Genomic DNA, 23,772 nt, shown 5'->3' on the forward strand with positions numbered 1-23,772 from the left:
GGTGTAGTTTTTTCTCCCTATACAATCAATCTTACTATACTTCTTTTTTGTTTTTTGAGATAGTGTTTCTCTGTGTAGCTTTGGTGCCTGTCCTGGAACTAGCTCTTGTAGATCAGGCCGGCCCCAAACTCACAGAGATCTGCCTGCCTCTACTTTCCGAGTGCTGGGATTAAAGACATGCGTAACCACCACCCAGCCTTGTTTTTTTGTTTTTTTTGTTTTTTTTTTTTGTTTTTTGTTTTTTTTGTGATCACTTTTCATGAAAATGTCTTCTGAATATTTATCTTCATATTCTCAGCATCCAGTATAAGTTGTACATGGTTATCCATCTGCAAAATAGGGATGATGCAGTCCTCAAATAAGATACCAATATTAAAAATTCTGTTAATGGTAAAAAAAATTAGTGGTTAATGTTAAGGGACTCTGCCTTGACTTTAAATATGTATTCCTCAAATTATAAAAGAAAACTAAACCTTCGAGAAGTGTGCTAGTCTCCATTTTGCAGATGAAGAACAGAGACCTACAGTTGTTTAATAGTTTTCCTGAGACCACTTTGTAGAAGTGATATGATCCCTGGCCTTCAGATTTCAAAATTTTCCCGGGTGGTGGTGACCCACACCTTTAATCCCAGACTCATCCCTGGTCCAGAGAGCAAGTTCCAGGAAAGCCAGGGCTGCACAGAGAAACCCTATCTCGAAAAATGCATCCAACCAAACAAATGAAGTAACAGGTTTTGAAATCTTTATTTAACCAAATCATTAGGTGGACTGTTAATCCTTAGTGCTGACCCTTTGTACGTCCCTCAGAACTTCACTTATTAAGGGTCTTTGTGCTGTTTTAGAGCTCTCTATTTTATTGCTGGGTAACTTTGTAATGCAGGGAGGACTGAGCTGCTTCTGTCTGAACCACCTCAGCAGCTAAAATGCTGTTTCCTCTCAGCCTGCCCTGGGTTATATAAACACACCACATTCCATTTCTTGCTGCATTGTGTTCTAACTGGGACAAAATCCAGCTATGGGTTCTGTAGTATTATACTTAGATAATGTTTTGATGGTATGCAAGTTTCAGGGGTAACTTATTATCCAGTACCTTAAAATGCCTTTGAATTTGTTTAGTTTGAACATGTATCTGAATCATACTGTAAAACAGGAAAGTAATATCTTTTTTGTGATAAAAATCTGTTGATTATGTGACTGCAGAGTCAATAGATTATAGCTCTTTTGACTTTTCCTTCAACCTGCCTTTTTTAATTTTTAAATTTTTTATTTATTTTTCTTTTGTAGTTATGTAGACCAGGTTGGCCTCAAATTTACAGAGATCCACCTGCCTCTGCCTCCAAGGTGCTAGGATCAAAGGTGTGTACCACCATGCCTGACTAACCTGTCTTTTTAAAATTTGTGATTGTACTCTGGTACACATTTTAAAATACTGTGTGTTGAAAATAGTAGCTATCTGCTTCCTTTTTTTTTTTTTTTGCCATGCTAACACTTAACATAATAGAATAATGAAAAACCATAGGCTTGTATGTTTCATAAGACAATCTGATGAGAAAAGTGGTCTTGGAAAGATTAATTCATTTTTATGAGGAAATGGTTTTCTAAAATTTGATCAGAGACTTAAAAAATGATCTGCTTTGGAGGGAGAGGGATGTATGGCACAAGGATGTATAAGTAATATTTTTCAGGTTAAGAATAAGAAATGATAGCTCTCTATAAAAGAACAGGAAACAAGAGACCCACAAGATGTGAAAATAAAACTGGTTATTAGGATTTTTTAAAAATGGTGTTTTATTGAAAAAAGTAAAATTGCTTACAGTTTTAGAATGTGTGACTATCCCAGAGGACAAGGAACTGGGAAAATGGAATGTGAAGGGACCTTGCCTGTTAGTCTGTGTGCTTTGGTAGGAAGAACTCAGTGGATGGACCACCCCCAAAGAGCACTTGTATTCTGACTCGTAAACACTTTATTAGCACTTGTGATTGCATGATTGAAGCTCCCATGGTAATTAGCCCAGGGTCTTTGCCAGTAGGATATAGGAGCTATTTGTTGAATGGTGAAAGTTATCTGAAACAACTTGTAATTGTTCAATGTTACAAAATAATCTTCTAGATTTATGTATCTCTCTCTGTAAATTGGTAATTTACCTATGTTCTCAAAAGAAACCTGTCAGATTCATTTTTTATTATTCATAGGAACTGCTGTTAAAGCTTGTCAGTTCAGTGTGGGTATTTTGGCTGTGGAAGCTAATAACACATGCGTCTATCTGATGAGTATTTAAATTTTGACCTAATTTTTAAAGTAGAGAAGCTTTTTCCTTTGTAAAACCTGAAATAATATGTTCCTAATGTACCATATTCTTTGTGTCTCCTGCAGGGAAGCAGTGCTTCTTAGTCCTGAGGCAGCAGCAGTTTAATGTCCAGGCTCTTGTGGCAGTGGGAGACCACGCGAGCAAGCAGATGGTTAAATTTGCTGCCAAGTAAGTAAGCAATTATATCCTGTTGTCAGAATAAACAATGGTGGGAACCAAGACTCCCAGGGGTTTGGACCATTTTCATACATTAACATCAATGCTTCGTTTGTTTAAAAATGTAGTTATTTAAATTGTCAGTTCAGTGTTGCTTGAATACATTAAACTTACAAAAGAGAAAATATGGAGCACAGGCTTGTGATTCATTTGGAACTGCTGAAGCTGCACTCTTCACAGACAAGTCACATTACTTTCAAGTAGAGCGACAAAAAGCCTGGCATCCTCAACAGGGCACAGCAACTTGATTTTGTTGTGTTTGTCGAGCTTTGTTTCCTCCGCTACCCTCCCCCTTGAGATTTGCATAATGAGCAACAAGTTTTCTAACTGAATAATAAAAGAACGTAAAATAAGACAACGTACTTTTGCAGATGATTCCCACCTGAAGGAAGTCAGACATGTATTAATAATGTTACAACTTTTAACTTTGACACCAAAGAGTTAGGGGGAAAAAAGAGATAAAACTTGCTTCTCTCCTCCCCACCCCCAGCTGCAAAGGTATTTGCTGTCTAGCCAGAGCTCTACAGAAGCACATTGTTTTGTTTGGTTTGGCTTGCAAAAAATAGTATGTTGAGGTAGGAAAGAAGGTAGAGGGGTGCTCTGACTCTAAGGTAATGAGAGTTTCGTTTGTGGCTCATGATGTGGCTGTTTCGTTAGCTGTTTTTCTTAATTAGTATTCTCATGATAATAATTAAAGAAGGCATAGGGAAATGGATGAATGGCCTACATTTTAAGTAATAGTATTTCATAGATGTAGGTGTTTTTAAAATAAATTAAATCTAGAGCAAATACTCTATTTTTCTATTGTTGAAAGACATCTTTGTTCTTTAGATGCAGGCTTTTTAAATTGCTTAAATTTATTTTTATTGTTTGTGTGTATGAGTGGTTTGCTTACTTGTATGTATGTATGTATGACACATGTGTGCCTGGTGCCAAAAGGCCAGAAGAGGGCATCAGATCCTCTAGAACTGGAATTACAGATAGTTTTGAGCAGCTGTGTGTAGGTTCTGGGAACTGAGCCTGAGTCCTTTGCAAGGATATCAAGTACTGTTCACCCCTGAGCCATCTTTCCAATCCCTAGATGTATATCTTCAAAGACATGTTAGCATAAATGGAATCATGAATTCTAGAATTAGAAAGAGACTAACATGATCTAATGTGACGTCTGAATTTGTGTTGGACTCTCCCTGGCCCCAAGACAGTAAAGTGCTCAGCAAATAGATTTGGTTTAGAGATTTACTTAGATCAGTTTTATTATTACATAGTAATACCTGTATTTATGTTTGAAATTTTCAGCTCCATGAGTTTTATAACTCAATGGTAAATTTAGTAGTTTAGTACCATCAGTGTGGTAGCTCCACTTGTTCCTTGGTCTTAGACCGCTGTCAGAGACCCACTCTGGTCTTCTAGTCATTAGGTTTGTTTTCATAGAGTGTGCTTGGGAAATACTTTCTCCACCCAACATCTGAAGGTCAATATGTGTACCACATCTACATAGGTGACTCTGGTTCCTATTGATAAGCTATGTCTACATAGAAAACCTTCTGTACAAAAGGAAAGAGATGGCCATGGAAATCACCGTTGTCATGATGAACTATTGTAGTAAGAGCCATTCTGTAGAAGGAGCTGCGGGCAGGCCTGCTTTTCGTCCCACCAGGCTTCGCACAGCTAGCTTTACACCCCAGAGTAATTACACAGAAACTGTATTCTTTTAAACACTGCCTGACCCATTGGTTTCAGCCTCTTATTGGCTAATTCTCTCATCTTGATTAACTCATTTCTAATAATCTTTATACCACCATAAAGTGGTGGCTTACCAGGAAGATTCTAGCCTGCGTCTGTCTCAGAGAGGAGAGTCATGGCGACTGCCTGACTCAGCTTTCTTTCTCCCAGAATTCTGTTCTGTCTACTCCGCCTACCTAATTTTCTGTCCTATCAAAGGGCCAAGGCAGTTTCATTATTAACCAATGAAAGTAACACATAGACAGATGACCCTCCTCCATCAAACTATATTTAATATATTTAAAATACTAGGTAAAATTCAACCTCAAAAAAAGATATTTTTTTTCTCTTTTATACATTATTTAGTTCTGGGGAACTAATAAGCTGACAATTGTACATTGAGCATACTTCTATTATGTTGTTATAACTTCAGTGTTACATTCCTAAAGGAAATATTGTATAGTTGAACAGACTTCTGAAAATCCCATTCATTTTTAATATTCACTGTTGGGCCTCCTACTGAGTGTGGGCAGTCAGTGTCTGTGATACCTAACATAGTTCACAAAAAAAAAGTGCTCAGCTTTTATGGATCTTCCAGGAATTTCTGGGAATGAAATAAGTAACAGCAATTGATCTGTCAGCCCAAACTAACTAGCTGGTAGAAGTGCTTACAAATAGTCACCCAGACAGATGCCGTTCACCAGTGTCCTCATATAAATTATATGATTTATAAATTTCTTTATAAATTAAAGAAAGGCCAGACTTCCATGCAGAAGCGAAGTCAAGAATAATTTTTCTTGGGCTGGTCTTTTGATAAAGTACTTTCAAAATACTTGAGTTCAGTCTCCAGAAACCACTGAAAAATCCAGGCATGGTAGTTATTATTATACCAACACTGGAAAGGCAGAGAGACAGGAGGATCCCCAGGGCTTACTGATCAACCAACCTATTGTACTAGATGAGATCCAGGGCAATGACAGACTGTTTCTCAAGATAGTGGTAGATGATTTTTGAAGAATGATGTCAATGGCTGTCCTCTGACCACCATGGGTATTCATTTACTTAAAAATACAAGAAAATAATTTTCTTTTATACAGAAGAGCATAGATAATTCTATAGTTTATGAAGTAGAACTCAGTCAAGATCTAGATGGCATTTATACTGAACAGATAAGCTGTAAATGAATTTTTAAGGCATGTTTCTGTTATTTAGTGTGTTAAAAATTAGACTTTATGCAGTTAGCAGTGTGTGGGAAAGGTATAACTAAAGCCTTTAGTTATAAACAAGTGATATGGCCAATTTTATACAATAGCCTTAACACATGGTACTTAGATTATAACTAACTTTTGGCACTAACATACTAAAGAATTAAGCCAGAGCATTAATAGTAGGTGGTATGATGACTTTGGTTACCTTATGAGAAATGAAGGTTCTTATGGCTAAGACTCATGGTAATAACTGATGAGTTGGTAGTTGTTTGGGCTACTTGATAAGACAGTTTTCTTAAGAACATTGGTGCAAACTCCAGATGAGTTATAGCACTGGTTTGCTGTCTCTAGCTCTCTCTCTTTAACAAAGGAAATACAAGACTGAAATACTGACTTTTTTTTAACCAAGTTTTTGTGTCTAGGGTAGGACTCTATTTGTAACCTCTAAATCAACTCGCATCTTCCTAATAGTAGCTCAAAGCCTTCCACAGTTTAGGTCTGCACGTTAGGCACTGCCCCCAAGTTTGTGAGAGTCAAATTAGAGGGGAAACTTTGAAAAAATATAAGCCATTGGTCTAGGCATGGTGGCATACACCTTTAATCCCAAAACTCAGGAGGCAGAGGCAGGTAGATATCTGGAGTTTAAGGCCAGACAGGGCTACACAGTGAGACCCTGTCTCCAGAAACTAAAATTAAAACACATGTATGTATAAAATTATGCAGGAAATGAGATGGTTAGTTCTTGCCATAGAAGGACTGGGAGATAAGTGATTCGCATCCCCAGTTCTGTCTGTGAGGTGTTTCTAGAAAAGATGGACTGGGGGAAACAACCTCCTGGACTGGGATTCTGGCAGAATAAAAGTGGAGGTTGCGCGTGGTTTGCGAGCACAGTCTTCCTTTTCCTTTCTAGACTTCCACCAGGTGAGCTGCCTACCACGGCATGACGGCCTGGGCTACTGAAAGCAAATTACATCCTGCCTCCTTATGTTGTTTGTGTCAGATGTTCTGCCACAGCCTGGAGAGTCTGATTACTCAGTAAGGAAAATAGTTTTAATTCATTGATACAAAAAAAAAAGATTGCAAAGGAGGAATTTAAAGGCTTTTTAGCATTAATACTAATGAGTCTGTCTCTAAAAAGCATGAGTGCTTTCCCAAAGAATCACCCTGTTATTTAAAAGCTTGTTGTAAAAACAGTGGGAGAAAAAGAATTGTAACTGAGTTTCTGGTTTGCAATGACAGCTAATTTTTATGAATAATTTCAGTAATAAGAGATTTAATAGTTACAAACATGAAACCTTGATGTTTCCAGAAAGATCTAACAATCCCACATACTTTTGATAAAGTTTTAGTTTTTTTTCTTCTTAGCAACATGGCTATCAGCAGTGTACTTTATAATCCCTCTCTCTCACCGCCATTGTGAGGAATGAGGCTGTTAGGAATGCGACGACAGACTTAGAATTTCAAGTATCTGGTTGCATTCTGCTAGGCTTCTGAAAGCACGAGCATTTCTGCTGTTGGTCCTGTTGTTCACTGTACTGGCTTACAGGTATTTGTCACACAGCTATACAAGCTGACACCTCCGTAATCGCTGTCTACCCCATAGAGAAAGTGAGTGCTCCTGAGACTGAAATTCGGATATTGGTGTCCCTTTTCTAAAGTGGTGCTTAAGACCTTGTCAGTTGTGCTGTAGTGTGACATACACATCCCTAAAAATCACTGTACTTTGTGCAATAAATATCAGTTTATGGATAAGTGAGGTTAATAGCATAACTGAGAAACTTAATCAATGACACATTTTTAAAGGGCAAGAGTTTTACTTTTTAAAGGTAGGTTGAACAATTCCCACAAATGTTGGGAGTAGATAAATACACAAATAGTAAACGTGGACCTTTTCTTTGAAAAAAACATCTGTAATTTGCTTGTGAAAAGGCCTCTGAAGAGATGTAGCTTGTGCTGTTGTGAAGTAGTTGTTGAAGCTGCCTGGAATTTTCGTGCAGATGGGTAGGTAACTCAGGTCACGGGGGATGTTAGCAGTACGTGTTCTGAGTGTTTCTTCATGGTTGAGGTCACCCATGTCACCACTACCAGCATTGGCATTGTGTTTCTCCTTGATGATGCCTAGCATTGTTCTTAAACAAATTTACATCAAAATTGTCTCCTATAAAAGGCCTTACCTGTTTTCTAACTACTTCTGTGTGGGAATGAGGAAAATAATAGGAGTGGAAGATGGCTTCAAAGTTTTGAGAATTTAGTAGACATAACCCCACTGCTCCCCTATCATCCTGGTCTTCTTTTAGAACCCTTCCTGCAGTGCCCCCATCGTCTTCCTTGCCCAGAACTCCCTTATCCTCTGCTGCTTTCTCTTCCTCTTGTCTTGGCAACATCTGTAAGTTCCTGTTCCACAGACTCCTGGTGCTTTATCTCACACCGAAACTGAGTGCATGTGTAGAATTATGACATGTCTGCCTGACAGTGCAGAATCAAGATTTTACTTAGAGACTTCAAATACTTTTATTATTTAGAAGAATTCTCGAGGATCTTTCCTTTTTATCCTTTAAAGTATAATTACACAAGAAAAATCTGGGAAAACAATGAGTTCTGCAAAATATTCTAGTGGCCTCCTATTAAGATCAAAACAGCACATGACTAGCTTCTAAACTAGTTCTGAGTGTTGTGCTTAAATAAAATAAAATGAAAGGCTTACTTATGTTTTTAGCTGACGTTAAAAATTTGAGGACCAATGAAGCGTGAAGTGATTGAAAAGAATATTTTGTAGCGCATTGTGTGGGGGAAGCCAGCTGCCTAGGGAGTGGGCCAGCTAATGCTGCCAGAATCTGGTTTAGAAAATAATACCCACAGAAATATGTGTATGAAGAAAAGACTGCTTTTAATCCTCACTTAGTTTTCATTCTCTTCTGGGTCAGTTTTTACATATGAAATGCTTACAGCTGACTTTACTGATGGATCACCTGAACACTGTCAGCTCTCTAGGTGTTTACATTTTGAAGATTGCAGCCCAAGGACTCTGGACAGTAAAACATGTGAACTCTTAAACAAGAAAGTAAGAGAGAGAATGGTGTTTATATGTTAATTCCATAAGGCCTAAATTTAACCCTATTCCCATTGGCCTTTTACCAGGTGGAGAAAAGCTAGGACTCCACTATTAAAAATACCAAATCAGATAGTTCCAGCTGGGGTTTCCTAATCACTTAAAAGGCAAAATTCAAGGTCACTTTTAATATCGTAAGTAACATTTACTTTAGATATTAAATCTGAGATTCTTGTCTTTTGCCTTATTGACTAAACTGTATTGTTAATTTTGAGCTTTTGAATTTTTTTCTTTGAAAAGAAACATTGACGTTTAATGTGGAGGAAAACGTATGTCCTACACTCATCTAGTTTATTGATATTTTTACCCAAAAGTTGGCTCACTAATTAGATTCAGTGCCATAGGATGCTTGAGAAGATCATTTTAATCAATCTGTTGGAAAGATCAATTTTCTTGTGACTGAATGAATAGAAAAATGAAGCAGCTGCATGAATTACACAGGGAAGTTGACACATCTAACTCCATAGGGATTTTAAGACCAGAATCTTAATTGTGTGTTTGAAATGGTTGATGGACTTTCTGTAAATGAAAATTTCTGGAAGCAGAAGATGTGATTCTTGTGCAAGATGGTGCTTCTGACCTCACTTTACATCGCCACCTGATTCTTTAAAGACTTGAGCGAGAAGTTAGCGTCTTTTTTTTTTTTCTGAAAAATTGTTTTTAATTCAGTGTCATTTAAAAGTTACAGAGTAATGTATAAAGTCAAGATTTTGATTTTTTTTTGGGGGGGGGGAAGGTATACTGGAAGCCTTTCTGTAGCAGCTGTTACTAGAGGACAGCAGTTAATACAAATACAAGGCTGACCTTACAGCAGCGTCTTTAAAGGACTAGAACTGATATGGATAGTAGTTTTAATGGTTGTTTTCTTTGACTTGGTCTCTCTACCATCTAGCCTGGAACTGTCTGACTTCAGAATCACAGCTCCCTACCTCCATTTCCGTAGTTTTTAAAGTTAAAAGTTACTATCGCTCTTTGTGCTTGTTCAACAACCCTCCTTTTACCCCAAAATTCAGGCAGTTTTGATTCTGAAAACATTTTTTTCTTTGTATTAGTCATTGTGGTTACATGATTTACTGATAGCCTGTGAGTCACAAGTATATTCCTCATTCTCTAATGAGTCACCTAACTACATACTAGTTTTGTTTATTTTCTTTCCTTTGAGATATTTCACCTAAAATAGATATTATGTTTACTGCATTAACTATTATAGCTGGAAAATAGAAAATAAATAGTACTCAGAAGTCTCACTGACTCAGAACACTTAGTTAACACCTGCTCTGGTCTAGGCACTTAGCTAAGCTTGGGTCAGCAAGGGGAAAGAGATTCAAAACGGTGCAGAAACTTGTTACAAGTTCTCTGGTAAGGGTAGATGTTTAAACAGTGCAGAAACTTGTTACAAGTTCTATGGTAAGGGTAGATGTTTATCTAAAGGTGAGACCCAAAGAAGCCAACTTTGCATTGTTATCCTTTGCTCCTTGAACAGCTGTACCTATATGCTTTAACTCTTTGTTGGAGCAAGTTTATCTGCTAGAGAAGAAGTGACTTTGTCGTCTGTTCAGTTCAACATTCAGATTTTGGGTAAGAATGTGCTTTAAAAATTAAGTCTACCTGTGAATGAGGGCCAAGATCCATTGTCTAGTTACTTCAAGAGGCTGGGCCTGAGGAAGCCAGTCCTGTCCTGAGGGCTGTGGCTAGCAAAGCCCTCTGCCCAGTGCCAGCACCAAAGCAGGCTGCAGCAGTGTGGTGAGGTCACACTCATCTACTTTGGCTAGGAGCCTCTGGTTCCAACCCCACTGCCCTGTGTACCCTCCTTGGCACAGTTGGCCATTGATGCCTGCTCCTTGCTGGACAAGTCACGACCGCAGAGCCCCACACAGGCACTGCCACAACCTTTACATCCCATACCTGTAGACTGGGATGCTCGTCCACTGCCCCCACCCCCTGCCAATGATATTGTGGCCCAAAATGAGGATGACTTTGAGGTCTGCTCTATCAACAACTCACCAATGGGTGCAGGGCTCCCTGCCCTGGAGAACAACCTATTTCTTCCACCCTAGGGTGGCAGCAAACCACCCAGCTCGGCCCAGACTGCAGAGATTTTCCAGGCACTGCAGCAGAAGTGTATGCAGCAACTACAGGTCCCCACTGGCCAGCTGACCCCCTCCCCCATCCCAGGAGGTGATGACAAGCCCGAGGTGTCAGCCCAGGTACCTATCCCCCCTCAGGTGAAGAGACAAACGGTGGCCTAGACCTGCCTCCCCTCCCTGAATGCCTCCCTGGGAACTCTTATCCCCTCAAGGTTCAAGGACCCCAAGTCCCCTTGTGCTACCTGGCAACTCTCTTGTTACCATACCGGCTCTCTAGATCACCCAGAAAGATCATGCCCATCACAAAAAGCTTTGCCTCAGACCTAAGTATGCCACCCCACAAGTGATCCAGGCTCTTGGCCTACAGGTTGGCCCCTGTATCCTGCCCACTGTCCACAATGGCAGGAAGGTCAACAGTACTCATTACTACCTGCTGCCTGAGCACCCTCCTTACCTAAAGCTTTATCAGTACGTCCTTCGAGAGGCCCAGAGCCCTGAAGAGCCAGCCTCCATTTCTGTGCCCCTGCTGCTGCCTTCACCCAGTACCCTAGTCCCCACTGCCACTGTTCGATCTATGCCTCAGGCTGTCCCAATCCAAAGGCCAACTTCTCTATCAGTAACAGCAATCCAGGGGCTCAGCCACCAGCCCTGAAGGCCACTACTCAGCTGCCACAGAGGGGCTGCCCAGGGGATGGACAAGAGGCTGCAGGGCCAGCAGACAATATCCAGATGGTGGAACAGCTCTTTGGACTGGGTCTTCGGCCATGGGTGGAGTGCCACAAAGTACTAGAGATGTTTGTTCGACTGGCACCTGGAGCAAGCTGGCTGCCACTTTCTGGGTTCCTGCGGCCCCTGCCTACCACAAACACTGATAGTTGTGAGGAGAATAGTGGTCTGCCCTAAAGGAGCCACTTGAACCTGCCTGTGGAACAAGGGTGGGGAGATGCCCTGTCTCAGGTCTGGAGGACCCACTACTGCCTGCTGCTCCCAGTGGACAGAGCAGGAGACTGGGATCCCCACCTTGCCCACCTCACTTACTCACCCAGCGCTGTTCTGCACACCTTGGTTCAGCCCTCAGTGCCCCAACCAAGAGGTGGAAAGAAGCCTTGTGAAGCCTGGCAGGCCCTGTGTGTGACCTGCCTCTGGGCTCCTGGCTGGAGTGTACCCCAAACTTTGCCCTGGAGGACTAGACTGAGGAAGCCAAGCTTGATTTGGGCAAGAAGGATGTGTTGGCTGCACAAAAGGGTAGGCCAGCATCCAGCAGGCCCTCCTCGGGGCTGCCCTCTTTTCCTGGGAGCCTCTGTAGGCATTTGGAGTGTTGGACAGAATGTGACTTCTGGCTTCACTGTGAATTTGCAGTCTTGACCACTCCGAGGAGCTTATACCTGTTGACACCCTGAAGTGGCTCAGAAAAAGGTGCCAGGTTCTCTGGCAAGACCCAGGGTCGCGGATTGGAAGGAGAACCCAGGGGTACCACTACTTTTCTGTTTGACCCCTGCTCTTCCCTGTTGCAGTTTGATGTGTTCCCATCAGCCTCTGTTGCCAAAGTTGCTGCCCCAGCTATGGATATCTGCTTCTTCCAGAGAAATAAATTCTGTTCCTATTTTATGTTATTTCCCCCCCTCAAAAAAAAATTAAGTCTAGCTGGGTGGTGGTGGCACATGCCTTTAATCCCAGCACTTGGGAGGCAAAGGCAGGCAGATCTCAGTGAGTTCTAGGCCAGCCTCGTCCACAAAGCGAGTTCTAGGACAGTCAGGACTGTTACACAGAGAAACCCTGTCTCAAAAAACCAAAAGAAAAAAATTAAATCTAGCCTAGACGAGCGGTGCTGGCGCACACCTTTAATTCCAGCCTTTAGGAGGCAGAGGCAGGAGGATCTCTTTGAGTTCAATACAACCAGGGCAGCACAGAGAAACCCTGTCTCAAAAAGAATTCTTGGAGGCCTGAAAAAGATGGCTTAGCAGTTAAGGGAGCCAGCTATTCTTGCCAAGAACTGGATTTGATTCCCAATACCTGCGTGGCAGATCATAACGATTTGTAACATCAGCTGTAAGGGATCTGACACCTTCTTCTGGTCTCCATGAGCACTGGGCACACACATGGTATGTGCCAAAGCACCTATGTACACAGCAATGAAGATACAAATAATTGTTTTAAAAATTAAGTCTAAGGCTGGGAAGATTTCTCAGTGGATAAACACCATACAAGCTTGAGGATATAAATTTGAATCACCCGTGTAAAAACTGGACACAGCATCCTACAAGTCTGTAATCCCAGCATTCCTACAGGGAGGGGAAGACAGCAGAATCCCTGGAAGCTCTGGTTGGCTAGCCTAACATACAAAGCAGGAAAACTGTAAACAAATAAATTAGAAGGCAAGAACAGACACTCTCTTATTCTCTGACCTCAAGAGCACTGTGGTAAGCACAGGCACACACAAAATTAATTCTAAAATCCGGTGTTAGAAATTCCCAGATAGTTTATGGCATTCATTTACCTAGCTTAAATATAACTAGTTACTTACGATTTCATGCAAAGATTCTTCTGAACTCTGCGTAGGTTGGCAACATGAGGGCATCAAACTATCAGTGCTATTGAAGAAGGTAATAATGATTCTTGTACATGGAAAACTCTTAAAAGATGGCCCATTACTTGAGTGTTTGTCGCATAAGCCAAGTAGTGCAGCTTGTGAGGTCTTAAGAATGAAAGTTAACGCTAGGCAGCAGGGGTGCACGTCTTTAATCCCAGCACTCAGGAGGCAGAGGCAGAGGAATGTGAATTCCATGCCAACTCTGTCTACAGAGTGACTTCTGTTACACAGAAAAACCCTATGTTGAAAAAAAAGTGTATTGTTTGCAGATGTGCTGAAGAAGCAACCAGGTATTTAAATTTAGTGCTAATTTTTGAGTCAATAACAAGTAACCTTTGATTTATTTGTGGCTAGCTGCATGGTGGCCAGCTAATTATTTATCTTCTTAGAGACTTTTAGTTTTGGTTTTCTTTGCTTTTTTTGGTGTTTATTTTTTCATTTTTAAATGATAATGCCTGCCTTAGCAGTACTTGTAAAGTTGAAGTGGAATGGTGTATGCATGTCTAAAGCTGGAACTTCTTCTCCAAGGGGCTGACTAGTGCCCCTTTCAGGAACGTAACAACTTGGAAGAAAATCTGGCATGCCTGAGGTCTGGGGAACAAGGGTTGCTTGTTGCCTTTTCCTGCCTTTGGTTGCCTACATAAAAAAAAAAATTAAAGCTGGAACTTATAGGAAATGACTGAGTGATAATGGGAACAATGCTTTAGAGATTTGCATATTAAGATTACTTTTATGAGCTACAAAATAAAAGTGTGTTAAGCTTCTTCAGCATTTAATAAGATACAGATACATTCAATAAAGTGCTATGGAATGCTGACATAAAATTTATAAAACATTCCATATTTTCTGCAAGTGAGAAAAAAGAGTTATGCACCAAATAGAAAACAGTGACCGTAGAAGATGGGGTTGGATTAGCATTTGCATCTGGATAAGTCTGTTCTTTGGGTTTTAAAAATTATTTTTATTTTATTTGTGTGAGTGTTTTGTTTGCATGTTTGTAAGTGCACAGCATGTGTGCATGATGCTTATGGAGGCCAGAGAGGGTGGTAAATTCCTTGAACTGTGAGCCACCAGGTGAACCTGGGTCCTCTGTAAGAGCAACAAGTTCTCTTAACTAATGAGTCATCTATCTCAAAATGAGCTTTAAATTTTTTATTTTTTAAAAAGTAGTATAAGCGCTGGAAATGTGGCTCAGTAATAAGTAGAACACGTCCCTAGCATGAACGGTAAAACCCCGATTCTAGCTTCAACAGAGCCAATAAATACATTAAAATCTTATGAATGAAGTGGCAGGGTAACACCTTTAATCCCAGCAGAAGAAGGACAATCTCTGACTTTAAGGCCAGCCTGGTCTACAGAGTGAGTTCCAGGGTAGCCAGGACTACACAGAGAAACCCTGTCCCAAACAAACAAAAATCATAAGACCAAATTATGCAGCTTCTGTCATTCACAGATGAGTACAGTCAGAGCTGGAGATTTGGTTTGATTTGATGTTTTTAGTTAGGTTACAGGGTCTCATGTTATATCCCAGACTGCCTTGTAATTCACTTTGTAATTCCGTTGTCCTTTAACTCAAATCATTCCTCCTGCATGCTAGGATGACAAACATTTGCTAGCATCCATCTTAGATGGTTTTTTTTTTTTTTTTTTTTTTTTCCTGAGACAGGGTTTCTCTGTAGCTTTGGAGCCTGTCCTGGAACTAGCTCTTGTAGACCAGGCTGGTCTCGAAATCACAGAGATCCACCTGCCTCTGCCTCCTGAGTGCTGGGATTAAAGGAGTGTGCCACCACTGCCCGGCCTTAGATAGTTCTTTATACTCCAGAAGGACAGTACGGAAATATGGGTGAAGCTGGCGGTGGTGGCACATGCCAGCACTCAGGAGGCAGAGATAGGCAGATCCAGGCCAGTCTGATCTACAGAGTGAGTTCTAGGATAGGCTCTAAAGCTACAGGGAAACTCTGTCTTGAAAGAAGGGAGGGAGGGAGGGAGGGAGAGGGAGAGGGAGAGAACTGTTTTTTTTTCCTCCCCCGGGTTTATTTCTTCACCATATGCATGCAGTATCATCTACTTGACCAGAACTGTGTGCTGTTTAATACTTTTTCATCTAACTACTAAACAGAAACAAAAATTTGAGCAGTGACCTTCAAATTGTCTACTCCAGTAAGGACCTTTTCAAAGCATTTATGAGTTTTGTTCTGTACTTATCTCCAGGGTACAATGACTCATTGAGGAAGAGAAAATTCACTAATCCACCTTTCTGTCTATCCTCCTTCATTCTTATCTTCCTTTTCTTTCTTCTCTCTCTTCCTTCCTGAGTTCCCTTCCTGTAATCCATCCATATTTTCCTATTTTTATTTTTTTAATCTGAGATTGTGAGAAAGTATTTAGGTATTTCTAATGTCTAGTTTGTGGGTAAACACCAGGCCTGCCTGACACAGTGTTGTGTCTCTGGGCATCATGTCACCTATGGTATTTAATGTCTCTGAAGATCCCAGTCATGAGAAGGATCTGATGCTGACACCCTCGTGTTCTGGTTCATTTAATTTATGTGTATGAGTGCATGCACAGTTGTGCACCTCTTGTGTGCCTGGTGCTTGTAGAAGCTAGAGGAGGGTGTCTCATCCCATTGGACTGAACTTATAGGCAATTGTTAGTATGTGGTGCTTGGAATCTAACTGGCATCCTCTGGAGGAACAGCCAGGTACTCTTAACCACTAAGCCATCTCTTCAGCCCCCTTAATTGGAATTAAGACTGTGGGACATTTAAAGTTATTTATATTTTATGTTGTGATACTAATATAATGTGAGATTTGGGAACAAAAAAGATTATGATTTAATAGTGATATGTTTATGTGTCAAGTTGACAAGAGGTCACTTGTACCAGTTATTTTTGTCAACAAAACTTGGAATCTGCTGGAATACAGAGGTACTCAGGAAACTGAGGACTATGAGCTCAAGACTAACATGGTTTATATACACTTCCAAAACAAACCAAAATCATTGTGGAAAGTTTTTATAAAATATAACGAATGGGGCTGGCAAGATGGCTCAGTGGTTAAGAGCACTGACTGCTCTTCCAGAGAACCCGGGTTCAGTTCCCACCATCCATATGGCAGCTTGCAGTTGTCTTTAACTCCAGTTCCAGAGACTCTGACATTGTTATACCAATGCGCATGAAATAAAGTTGTGTGTGTGTGTGTGTGTGTGTGTGTGTGTGTGTAATGATCCTTTTTGCAATTTTATTCTATGGAAACTGTGTTGTTGTTATAGCTAAAGTTTGAAGTTGGTGGTTAGTAGTTCCTAGTAAAATGGCATGAAATCTGTTTTGCCTATTAAGAATGTCTTGATATCAAGATTGTACTAATTTATTTTATTTGCTGAGTGACTAATTATATGGAGAGTCAAAAGAGTGGTTGAAAAATCAAAGAGGCACAGAAAACAATGCAGTTGCAGTGTGTTTCAGGCACTAATAATAAAAACAGCTGACTTAGCTCTTGAAAAAAATATGTTTAATTTACTTCCTCCATTTCTCCTGTACTAAAACAGCTCCTGGGAGTTCCTCTGCTTTCTATCAGATTTTTTTTTTTTTACAGCACATCCTTTGTAAACCTAATGCTTTCTAGTTATCTGATAGATAAAACCCTTTTTCAAAATATAGACATAGAGACATGTTTCAGAGGTAGAGTTGAAGCTTTCTAGTCCAATGTCTTTATGGTGGCGGACTATGTCATGCACATTTATATTGATAGACTGGGGTTGAGTATAGTGGTATACATCCGTAATCTCAGATACAGAAGAATAAGGTGTTTAAGGCAAGCCCAAGCTACATAATGAATTAAATATCATCCTGGGCTTTGTGAGAAACTGTCTCACCCATTGTTTGGCAGTAATTATGTCACTGTGTTAGCTCTTAGTGTACTTATACACATAGAAATACACAGAAAGATCTAAGCTTTTTTTGTTTTGTTTTACAAGCTCTAGTAGCAAGTTTTAGAGCTAGTCCTTTGTTATAAATGAATTTTGTGTTGTTTGAGCTTTTTTCCTGTGAATGCATTCATTTCTGCAAATAGGAGTAGATAAAGGCATAAATTTAGATGTATAGATGTATTAGAAATGAATCGCCCAAAATTTAAAAAACATCTGGTATTAATAAGGAAGAAAGAAGACAAAAATGTTTGTGTTCTCTCATTAAATCTCCAGCTAGTGCCAAGCAGAGAATCTCTGCCCACATTTCTTTGTTTTTCTGCGAGGAAACTAGTGTGAAATACACTTGTCGAGTAGAGATCTTGAGGGAATAGAAAGATTTCTCAGTGGTTAAGAGGACCAGGGTTCAATTCCCACAACATTCATGATATTTACAGGTATCTGTAACTCCAGTTTCAGGGGTTCTGATGCATTTTTTATCACCTTGGGCACTAGACATGCACATGGTACACATATATATACACAAAAGTGAAACACTCATACACAGATAAATTTTTTAAAGACTTGTTTACTTATGTATTATGTATACAGTGTTCTTCCTGCATGTATGCCTGCAGGCCAGAAGAAGACACCAGATCTCATTACAGATGGTTGTGAATCACCGTATTGCTAGGAGTTGAACTCAGGACCTTTGGAAGAGCATTCAGTGCTCTTAACCACTGAGCCGTCTGTCCAGCCCCACACAGAAGCAAATACAAAGAGGGGAGAAATTAGGCCAGCTGGGTAGTCTGGCAGGGACTTTCCAAGCCTAAAAACCAGAGTTTTATCTCATGGACCCATGTGGTCAGATGAAAGAACCAGTCCCCCAAATTGTCGTCTGACTTCCACACTCATTACTCATGCTATAGTATTTTCTGTAGTGTGGCTCCAGGTAGGGGACTGAGGGAAACATGGACACAGGATGACTCTTGTGGAGAAGCGTCAGCGCCCTGTAGTTCAGCATGTTTGTATATGGTGGCAGACAGAGGCGTTACTACACAGTTTAATCAAGGGAGCAGGGCTTATGAGCTGAATCGAGGAGATGGGCATAGCTAATCTTAGTAGGAGTAGTTCCTGAAGGGGAGAAGTCTTCAAGCAGTAACTATCTAGGGGGAGTATACTGTGATGAACCTTCTCTGCAGATGGACCAGAGGAAGGCTTTGCTATTTTTATTTTCTCCTGAGTTTGAGGTTTTGGGCTCCTTGACATAGCTATATCCATGTCAACAAACACACATTCAAGCAGGACCTAACTTACTCAGGGCTTCCTATGGGTTTGCATGCACCACATGACCATGCACACAAAGTAAGTCGGTGGGTTTTATTTATTTATTTTTGTTGTTTGTTTTTTTTTTTTTAAGCAATGTTACTGAGCATAGTGTGACACTTTTAATCCCAGAACTCAGGAGGCAGAAGTCAGGAGATCTCAGAGTTCAAGGCCAATTAAAGCTACATAATAAGCTCTAGCCAGCTAGGTCTATGTAATGAAACCCTGCCTCGAAAATAAATAAATAAACAAATAAAGAAATAAAGGCTGTTTTGTTTTGTGAGGGTGGGCCTGGCAAGACTAGTGTGATTTGTTTTGTGAGTGTGATTAGAGTGCATGTTGTGAAATTCCCAAATAGTCAATAAAAAATATTGTGTTGAAAAAGCAATATTTAACTTAAGTGGCTGTAAAGGAAACTGTCTGCTAACAGAAGGTCAAGAGTCAGAGTGAGTGAAACCAAGCACCATGAGCTTAGGGACAATAGGAAAGTTGAAGCTGTGGCTGAGGTAGGCTTGGTTAATGGCGTACTGTACTGATCCGTGAGGAGAAAATGTTCCTCCTGGAGACATGTGAAACAACCAGCCCTGAATCACCTATTCAAGCATCAGGTTGACCCACGCTTACAGATGAGGCAGCAGTTAGAAGACAGATGAGTGACTCCACACTGCCAATGTCAGGAAATGCTTTGAATAGAAGCCTGGTCTTTCTAGTTACAAATTAGGATTTTTCTTTAGTTAGATATTTGGTGGTAGCTGTGTTACAGGATACTCAAGAGAGAAGAGCTATATTTACTATTAATTGTTTTTAAAAAGGTAGTCAGTGACAGAATCCTAGACCGTACAGCCTAGGCCTTTCCATCCCTGAGCAGATGGCCTTGGAGCTCACTGTGGCGTCCTAAGACTACACTTAGCACTTTGTGGTTTCTAGGGTATCTGATAACATCACAACTACTGAAGATACAATTCTGCATCAGAATGAAGGCAGCTTTTCCATGAATCTTAATCATTTTCACCAAATGCATTGTCACCTTCCATCATTGAAGAGTATGCAAAGCAAAAAACAAACCTAGTTTAGTTTGTTTGGGAATCATCATTTAAAATTACGTCTTTTCTTGGTTATGTATAAAATAACCAGAAAACAATTGAGTGTTTAATAGACAATGGAGTAAAATTCTGTTTCAGAATTTAAGTGTCTAATGTTTGCATCTTTGGTTTGTTAAAGGACAGCCCAGGATATGCAGTTATTTTATATTTGTTTTAATATTAAGTGTCACACAAGCATTCCTTCAGTGTGAATGCATGACTAGGTTATCAGTCATAATCCAGGGACAAGGTGAGTGTAGAAGCTTGTAGGCAATGCAGGTGTAATTGCAATACCTCTTAGTACTTGAAAAGTACTTTTCAGTTGACCTTCTTATTTAATCCCATTAGATAACAGTAATTACACTTATTGAAGGCAGTGTCTCTTCCTAAAGGAAGTGCTGATCTTAGTGACCTCAAGAGTAAGAGGAAAGGGCTCGTTAGTAACTCAGAGCCTTTACTATTACAATTCACCTGGTCCTATTGCCTTTCATGTCCCAAGTATCTCATAAATTGTGACTAAACTGTGGCATCTTTAAAAAAAAAATCTCTTTAACAGAATCTCACAAGGTATTCTGTGTAATAGTGTGTTTTAAATAGGTTGAAGAGGCTGGCTTTAACACAAGTGTCTCCTGTATTGAAGAATGGTTTGACATATTCTGCTGCTTAAATACCAAATGAATTCTGACACCTCTAATGGGATTATTATTAAAGTTAAGGATTTTTTTTCTCTTGACAGCATCAACAAAGAAAGTATTATTGATGTGGAAGGCATTGTGAGAAAAGTAAATCAGAAAATTGGAAGCTGTACACAGCAAGACGTTGAGTTACATGTCCAGAAGGTAACTCATTTTATAATACAGTGTTGTGAGGACTGGAGATTCAGCTTAGTATGCATGGTACTCTGGATTTGACCCCCAGCACCACATAAAAAGAGTAAGAGAGGAACAGATAAGATTATGTATAGATTTGAGTAATTCTTAGACTGTTTTATATCAGATGTGTGTGTTCTTAATAATTGGTGTAGGTGAGCATAGTTATATACATTTAATCCCAACACTTGGGAGTCAGAAGTAGGGTAGGGCAGAACTCTGAGTTTGAGATCAGCCTCTCCTATATAATAAGATAAAACAACAACAAATGGTAGAATTCTGAGATTATGGTTATTACTGAATCAGTTTATGCTGGGGCACTTGCTTAATAGGAGAGAACCAGCTCCTGGTTTCCACTCGTGAAATGAACATATATGCTCATATGTGTACACACATTCATATAAATAAATGAATGAATGATGTTTAAGTAATTTTCAAGACAAGGGATAGTTTCTAACCTCCCTTAACCTTAAGGGATCTGAAGCCAGAAAGAGCACATGTACAGAGACCCCTTCCCACAGAATGAAGGGGTGGAGTACTTAGGAACATGAGTAAGAAAGACAGGTTGGTAGATTCAGAGAGATCTGCACATCTGTACCCACTGATTTGGAAATAAAGAGTTAAATTTAATAGGAGTTAATTATTGTGAAACTCTGAGATACGGAAAGTCTTATTTTTGCTAAGCTGGCCTGACACATTACTTTGTTCTTTGTTGAGTCTATTATAGAAGTTCATTTATATTGACAAAACAAGGGTTTGTCTTTTTTAGCTGACATGTTTTCCAGTACTCTAATAAAGGAAACTTAATGACTAAAGCAAACTTGAATTTTTAATACATGGGAGGATCCTAGCTCAATAGCAGAACTTATATCTAGTATTAAAAGTGTCAGTTATAAATAATAAAGCCTTAGGAATTTACCGATAAGTTTTGCCATAATAATAATAAAAATAAAGTATTTTACAAAGTATTAAATTATACCATAAGCAATTGACGGTACTCAACTAATAGTTACTGCTTGTATATACTGCTTGTACTGCTTTGTGCTAAGTACTATGTGAACCTGAACCCAATGAAGGTGAGGGTGAATTTCCACTGGTTATGAAAGTCATAGCTCTTTGATTCTCCAGTTTGGGGTTTGAAGGTCAAGATTGTATTAACCAAAGGAAACCTAAAACTTGTGTATAGGGAACTATGATGGATAATTCTTCCTTTGAGTGTTGCTATAGTAAAGCCTCTCTGAATGCCAGGTGTTGTCCACAAATTGGGAGAATACAGCTTCCTTTTCTGAATTAATGAAGTAGAGGTGATTCCCCTTTGTGATTCACCAGATTTAGTAAATTCAGGTTGCAAGTGGTAAAGGTAATACGTTTTTTGAGGGTGTTCAGAAATCACTATAAACTACAATTAGCATGTGTGAGTATTGAGGTACTGGATAACGTAAAAGAGCATCCTCTGTGGCAGGTTCTGACCAGAACAGCAGGAAATGAGATGTGTGATGTTTGATGAAAGGAGACAATTGAGGGAGACAGCAAAGAATAAAGAAAGGAAGATGGGGGGCTGGAGAGATGGCTCAGAGGTTAAGAGCACTGGCTGCTCTTCCGGAGGTCCTGAGTTCAATTCCCAGCAACCACATGGTGGCTCACAACCATCTGTACTGAGATCTGGCGCCCTCCTCTGGCGTGCGGGCATACATCGAGGCAGAATGTTGTATGCATAATAAACAAATAAATCTTAAAAAAAAAAAAGGAAGATAGGTGTGGCCTCGCTGGGCTGAGTTGATCATAGTGATAGCAGTGGCTGAATAGTGTTAGTAATAGCAACACCTATGTTACTTTGGTAGTGGTAGCTTTGGTTCTTATGGCAGACCCCATTTTAATTGAAGCTTTGAGATTGATTTCCCTAATCACAACTTTTGTTGATATAACTAGGCCTTGTTTATTACATTGGTGTGTACCTAGGGTTTATAAATATTTGTGTTATCTTAGTTGACTTCAAACAATCCATAGAGCCAACAATATTATCACTGCTGGGTAGATTAAAAATGGATCATCTTATTTATTTCACCTAATGGTTTCAGTTAAAGATGTATGCAAGCATCGTTCCATGTAGATTATCTTTCAAACAGAAGATAACAGGTTTTGTTACTTAATATTTTTGGCAACTTCTCATTTTCAGATTTATGTGATCAGTTTGGCCGAACCTCGCCTGCCCTTGCAGCTGGATGATGCTGTTCGGCCTGAAGTGGAAGGTGAAGAGGTAAAGTTTATGTCACATGTGCTTGCTCTAGATAAATTGTAACACTGGAAATCCAGTGCCCCCCCCTTGTACTAAGAATACCTGTAAATTGACTTGAATTCCATTTTTATTTCAATTTACAGAGCTGAGGATATAGCTCATTGGTAGAGGGTTTATCCACAATTCAGGAGGCCTGGGTTTAAATTACTCTTTTTTATTTTATTTTTATTTATTTCTTCAGAAATTTCACATCATGTACCCCAATCCCATTCATTCTCCAGTCTCTCCATATCTGCCCTTCACCCTTGTATCATCCTCCCCAAAGGAAAACTTAAAAAAATAATTATAATAAAATTTAAAAAATAAAAGTAAATAAGAATATTAATTAAGGCTGGGAATGGTGGTGCACGCCTTTAATCCCAGCACCAGGAGGCAGAGGCAAGTGAATCTGTGAGATCAAGACCAGCCTGGTCTTTTACAAAGTGAGTTCCAGAACAGCCAAAGCTACACAGAGAAACCGTGTCTCGAAAAACCAAAAATGAAAGAAAGAAAGAAAGAAAGAAAGAGAAAGAAGGAAGGAAGGAAGGAAAGAAGGAAAAAATAGCAAAAGAATATTAATTGAAAAGACAAAAAACAAAACACAAAAAAAGCAAGCAAAGGGGGGGGGGGTGGTAATTACTCTTCCATCTCTCCCGCCTTTGCATCGCAAATAAATAACTTACTATTACCACCAGCATATCTCAGGCTTTTCTTTGGTGTCCTGATCTGTTTTACAACTAGGGATGTAGCTCAGTGGTAGAAGCTTATCTAACAGACATCTGTCACAGAATCAGAAAGAAAAGAAAGTTCTTTTTAATTCTTTTAAAAATATAGAAGATGCCCCCCATAAGCTCTTGTTTTGTTCATATGTTAATCAGTATTTATAGAATTGTGGTTTAAGGCAAAATTTATTTATTAAAATGTTAATATGAAAGTATTGCATGCTTGAATATATTTTAATAAATTGTAAAAGTGACCAAAACATGCTTTGTATTTTCCAAAACAAAACTTTCCTGTTACAAGTGACATCATGTTAAATATGGACAAAGTTTGTAAATGTCTGACCTCTTGTATATC

General features: G+C 39.6%; 1 protein-coding gene, 1 non-coding gene and 1 pseudogene across 2 annotated transcripts in view; all 3 read left to right on the top strand.

Annotated features, from left to right (window-relative positions):
* The window catches only part of Dars1 (aspartyl-tRNA synthetase 1), a 61,842-nt gene that overhangs the window by 12,041 nt on the left and 26,029 nt on the right, over positions 1 to 23,772 (top strand). Inside the window, exons 4-6 of the mRNA XM_038349023.2 lie at positions 2,374 to 2,476; positions 20,288 to 20,390; positions 22,597 to 22,677. Of these exons, the coding sequence (XP_038204951.1) occupies positions 2,374 to 2,476; positions 20,288 to 20,390; positions 22,597 to 22,677 (287 nt within the window). The remainder of the gene's footprint in view (positions 1 to 2,373; positions 2,477 to 20,287; positions 20,391 to 22,596; positions 22,678 to 23,772) is intronic.
* On the top strand, positions 2,651 to 11,566 carry LOC121677381 (annotated as a pseudogene).
* On the top strand, positions 13,742 to 13,884 carry LOC119799594. The gene has a single exon (XR_005282877.1). It is a non-coding gene; the product is annotated as a small nucleolar RNA SNORA67 (small nucleolar RNA).

This window comes from Arvicola amphibius, chromosome 12, assembly GCF_903992535.2.
Source record: "Arvicola amphibius chromosome 12, mArvAmp1.2, whole genome shotgun sequence".
Taxonomy (NCBI): domain Eukaryota; kingdom Metazoa; phylum Chordata; class Mammalia; order Rodentia; family Cricetidae; genus Arvicola; species Arvicola amphibius.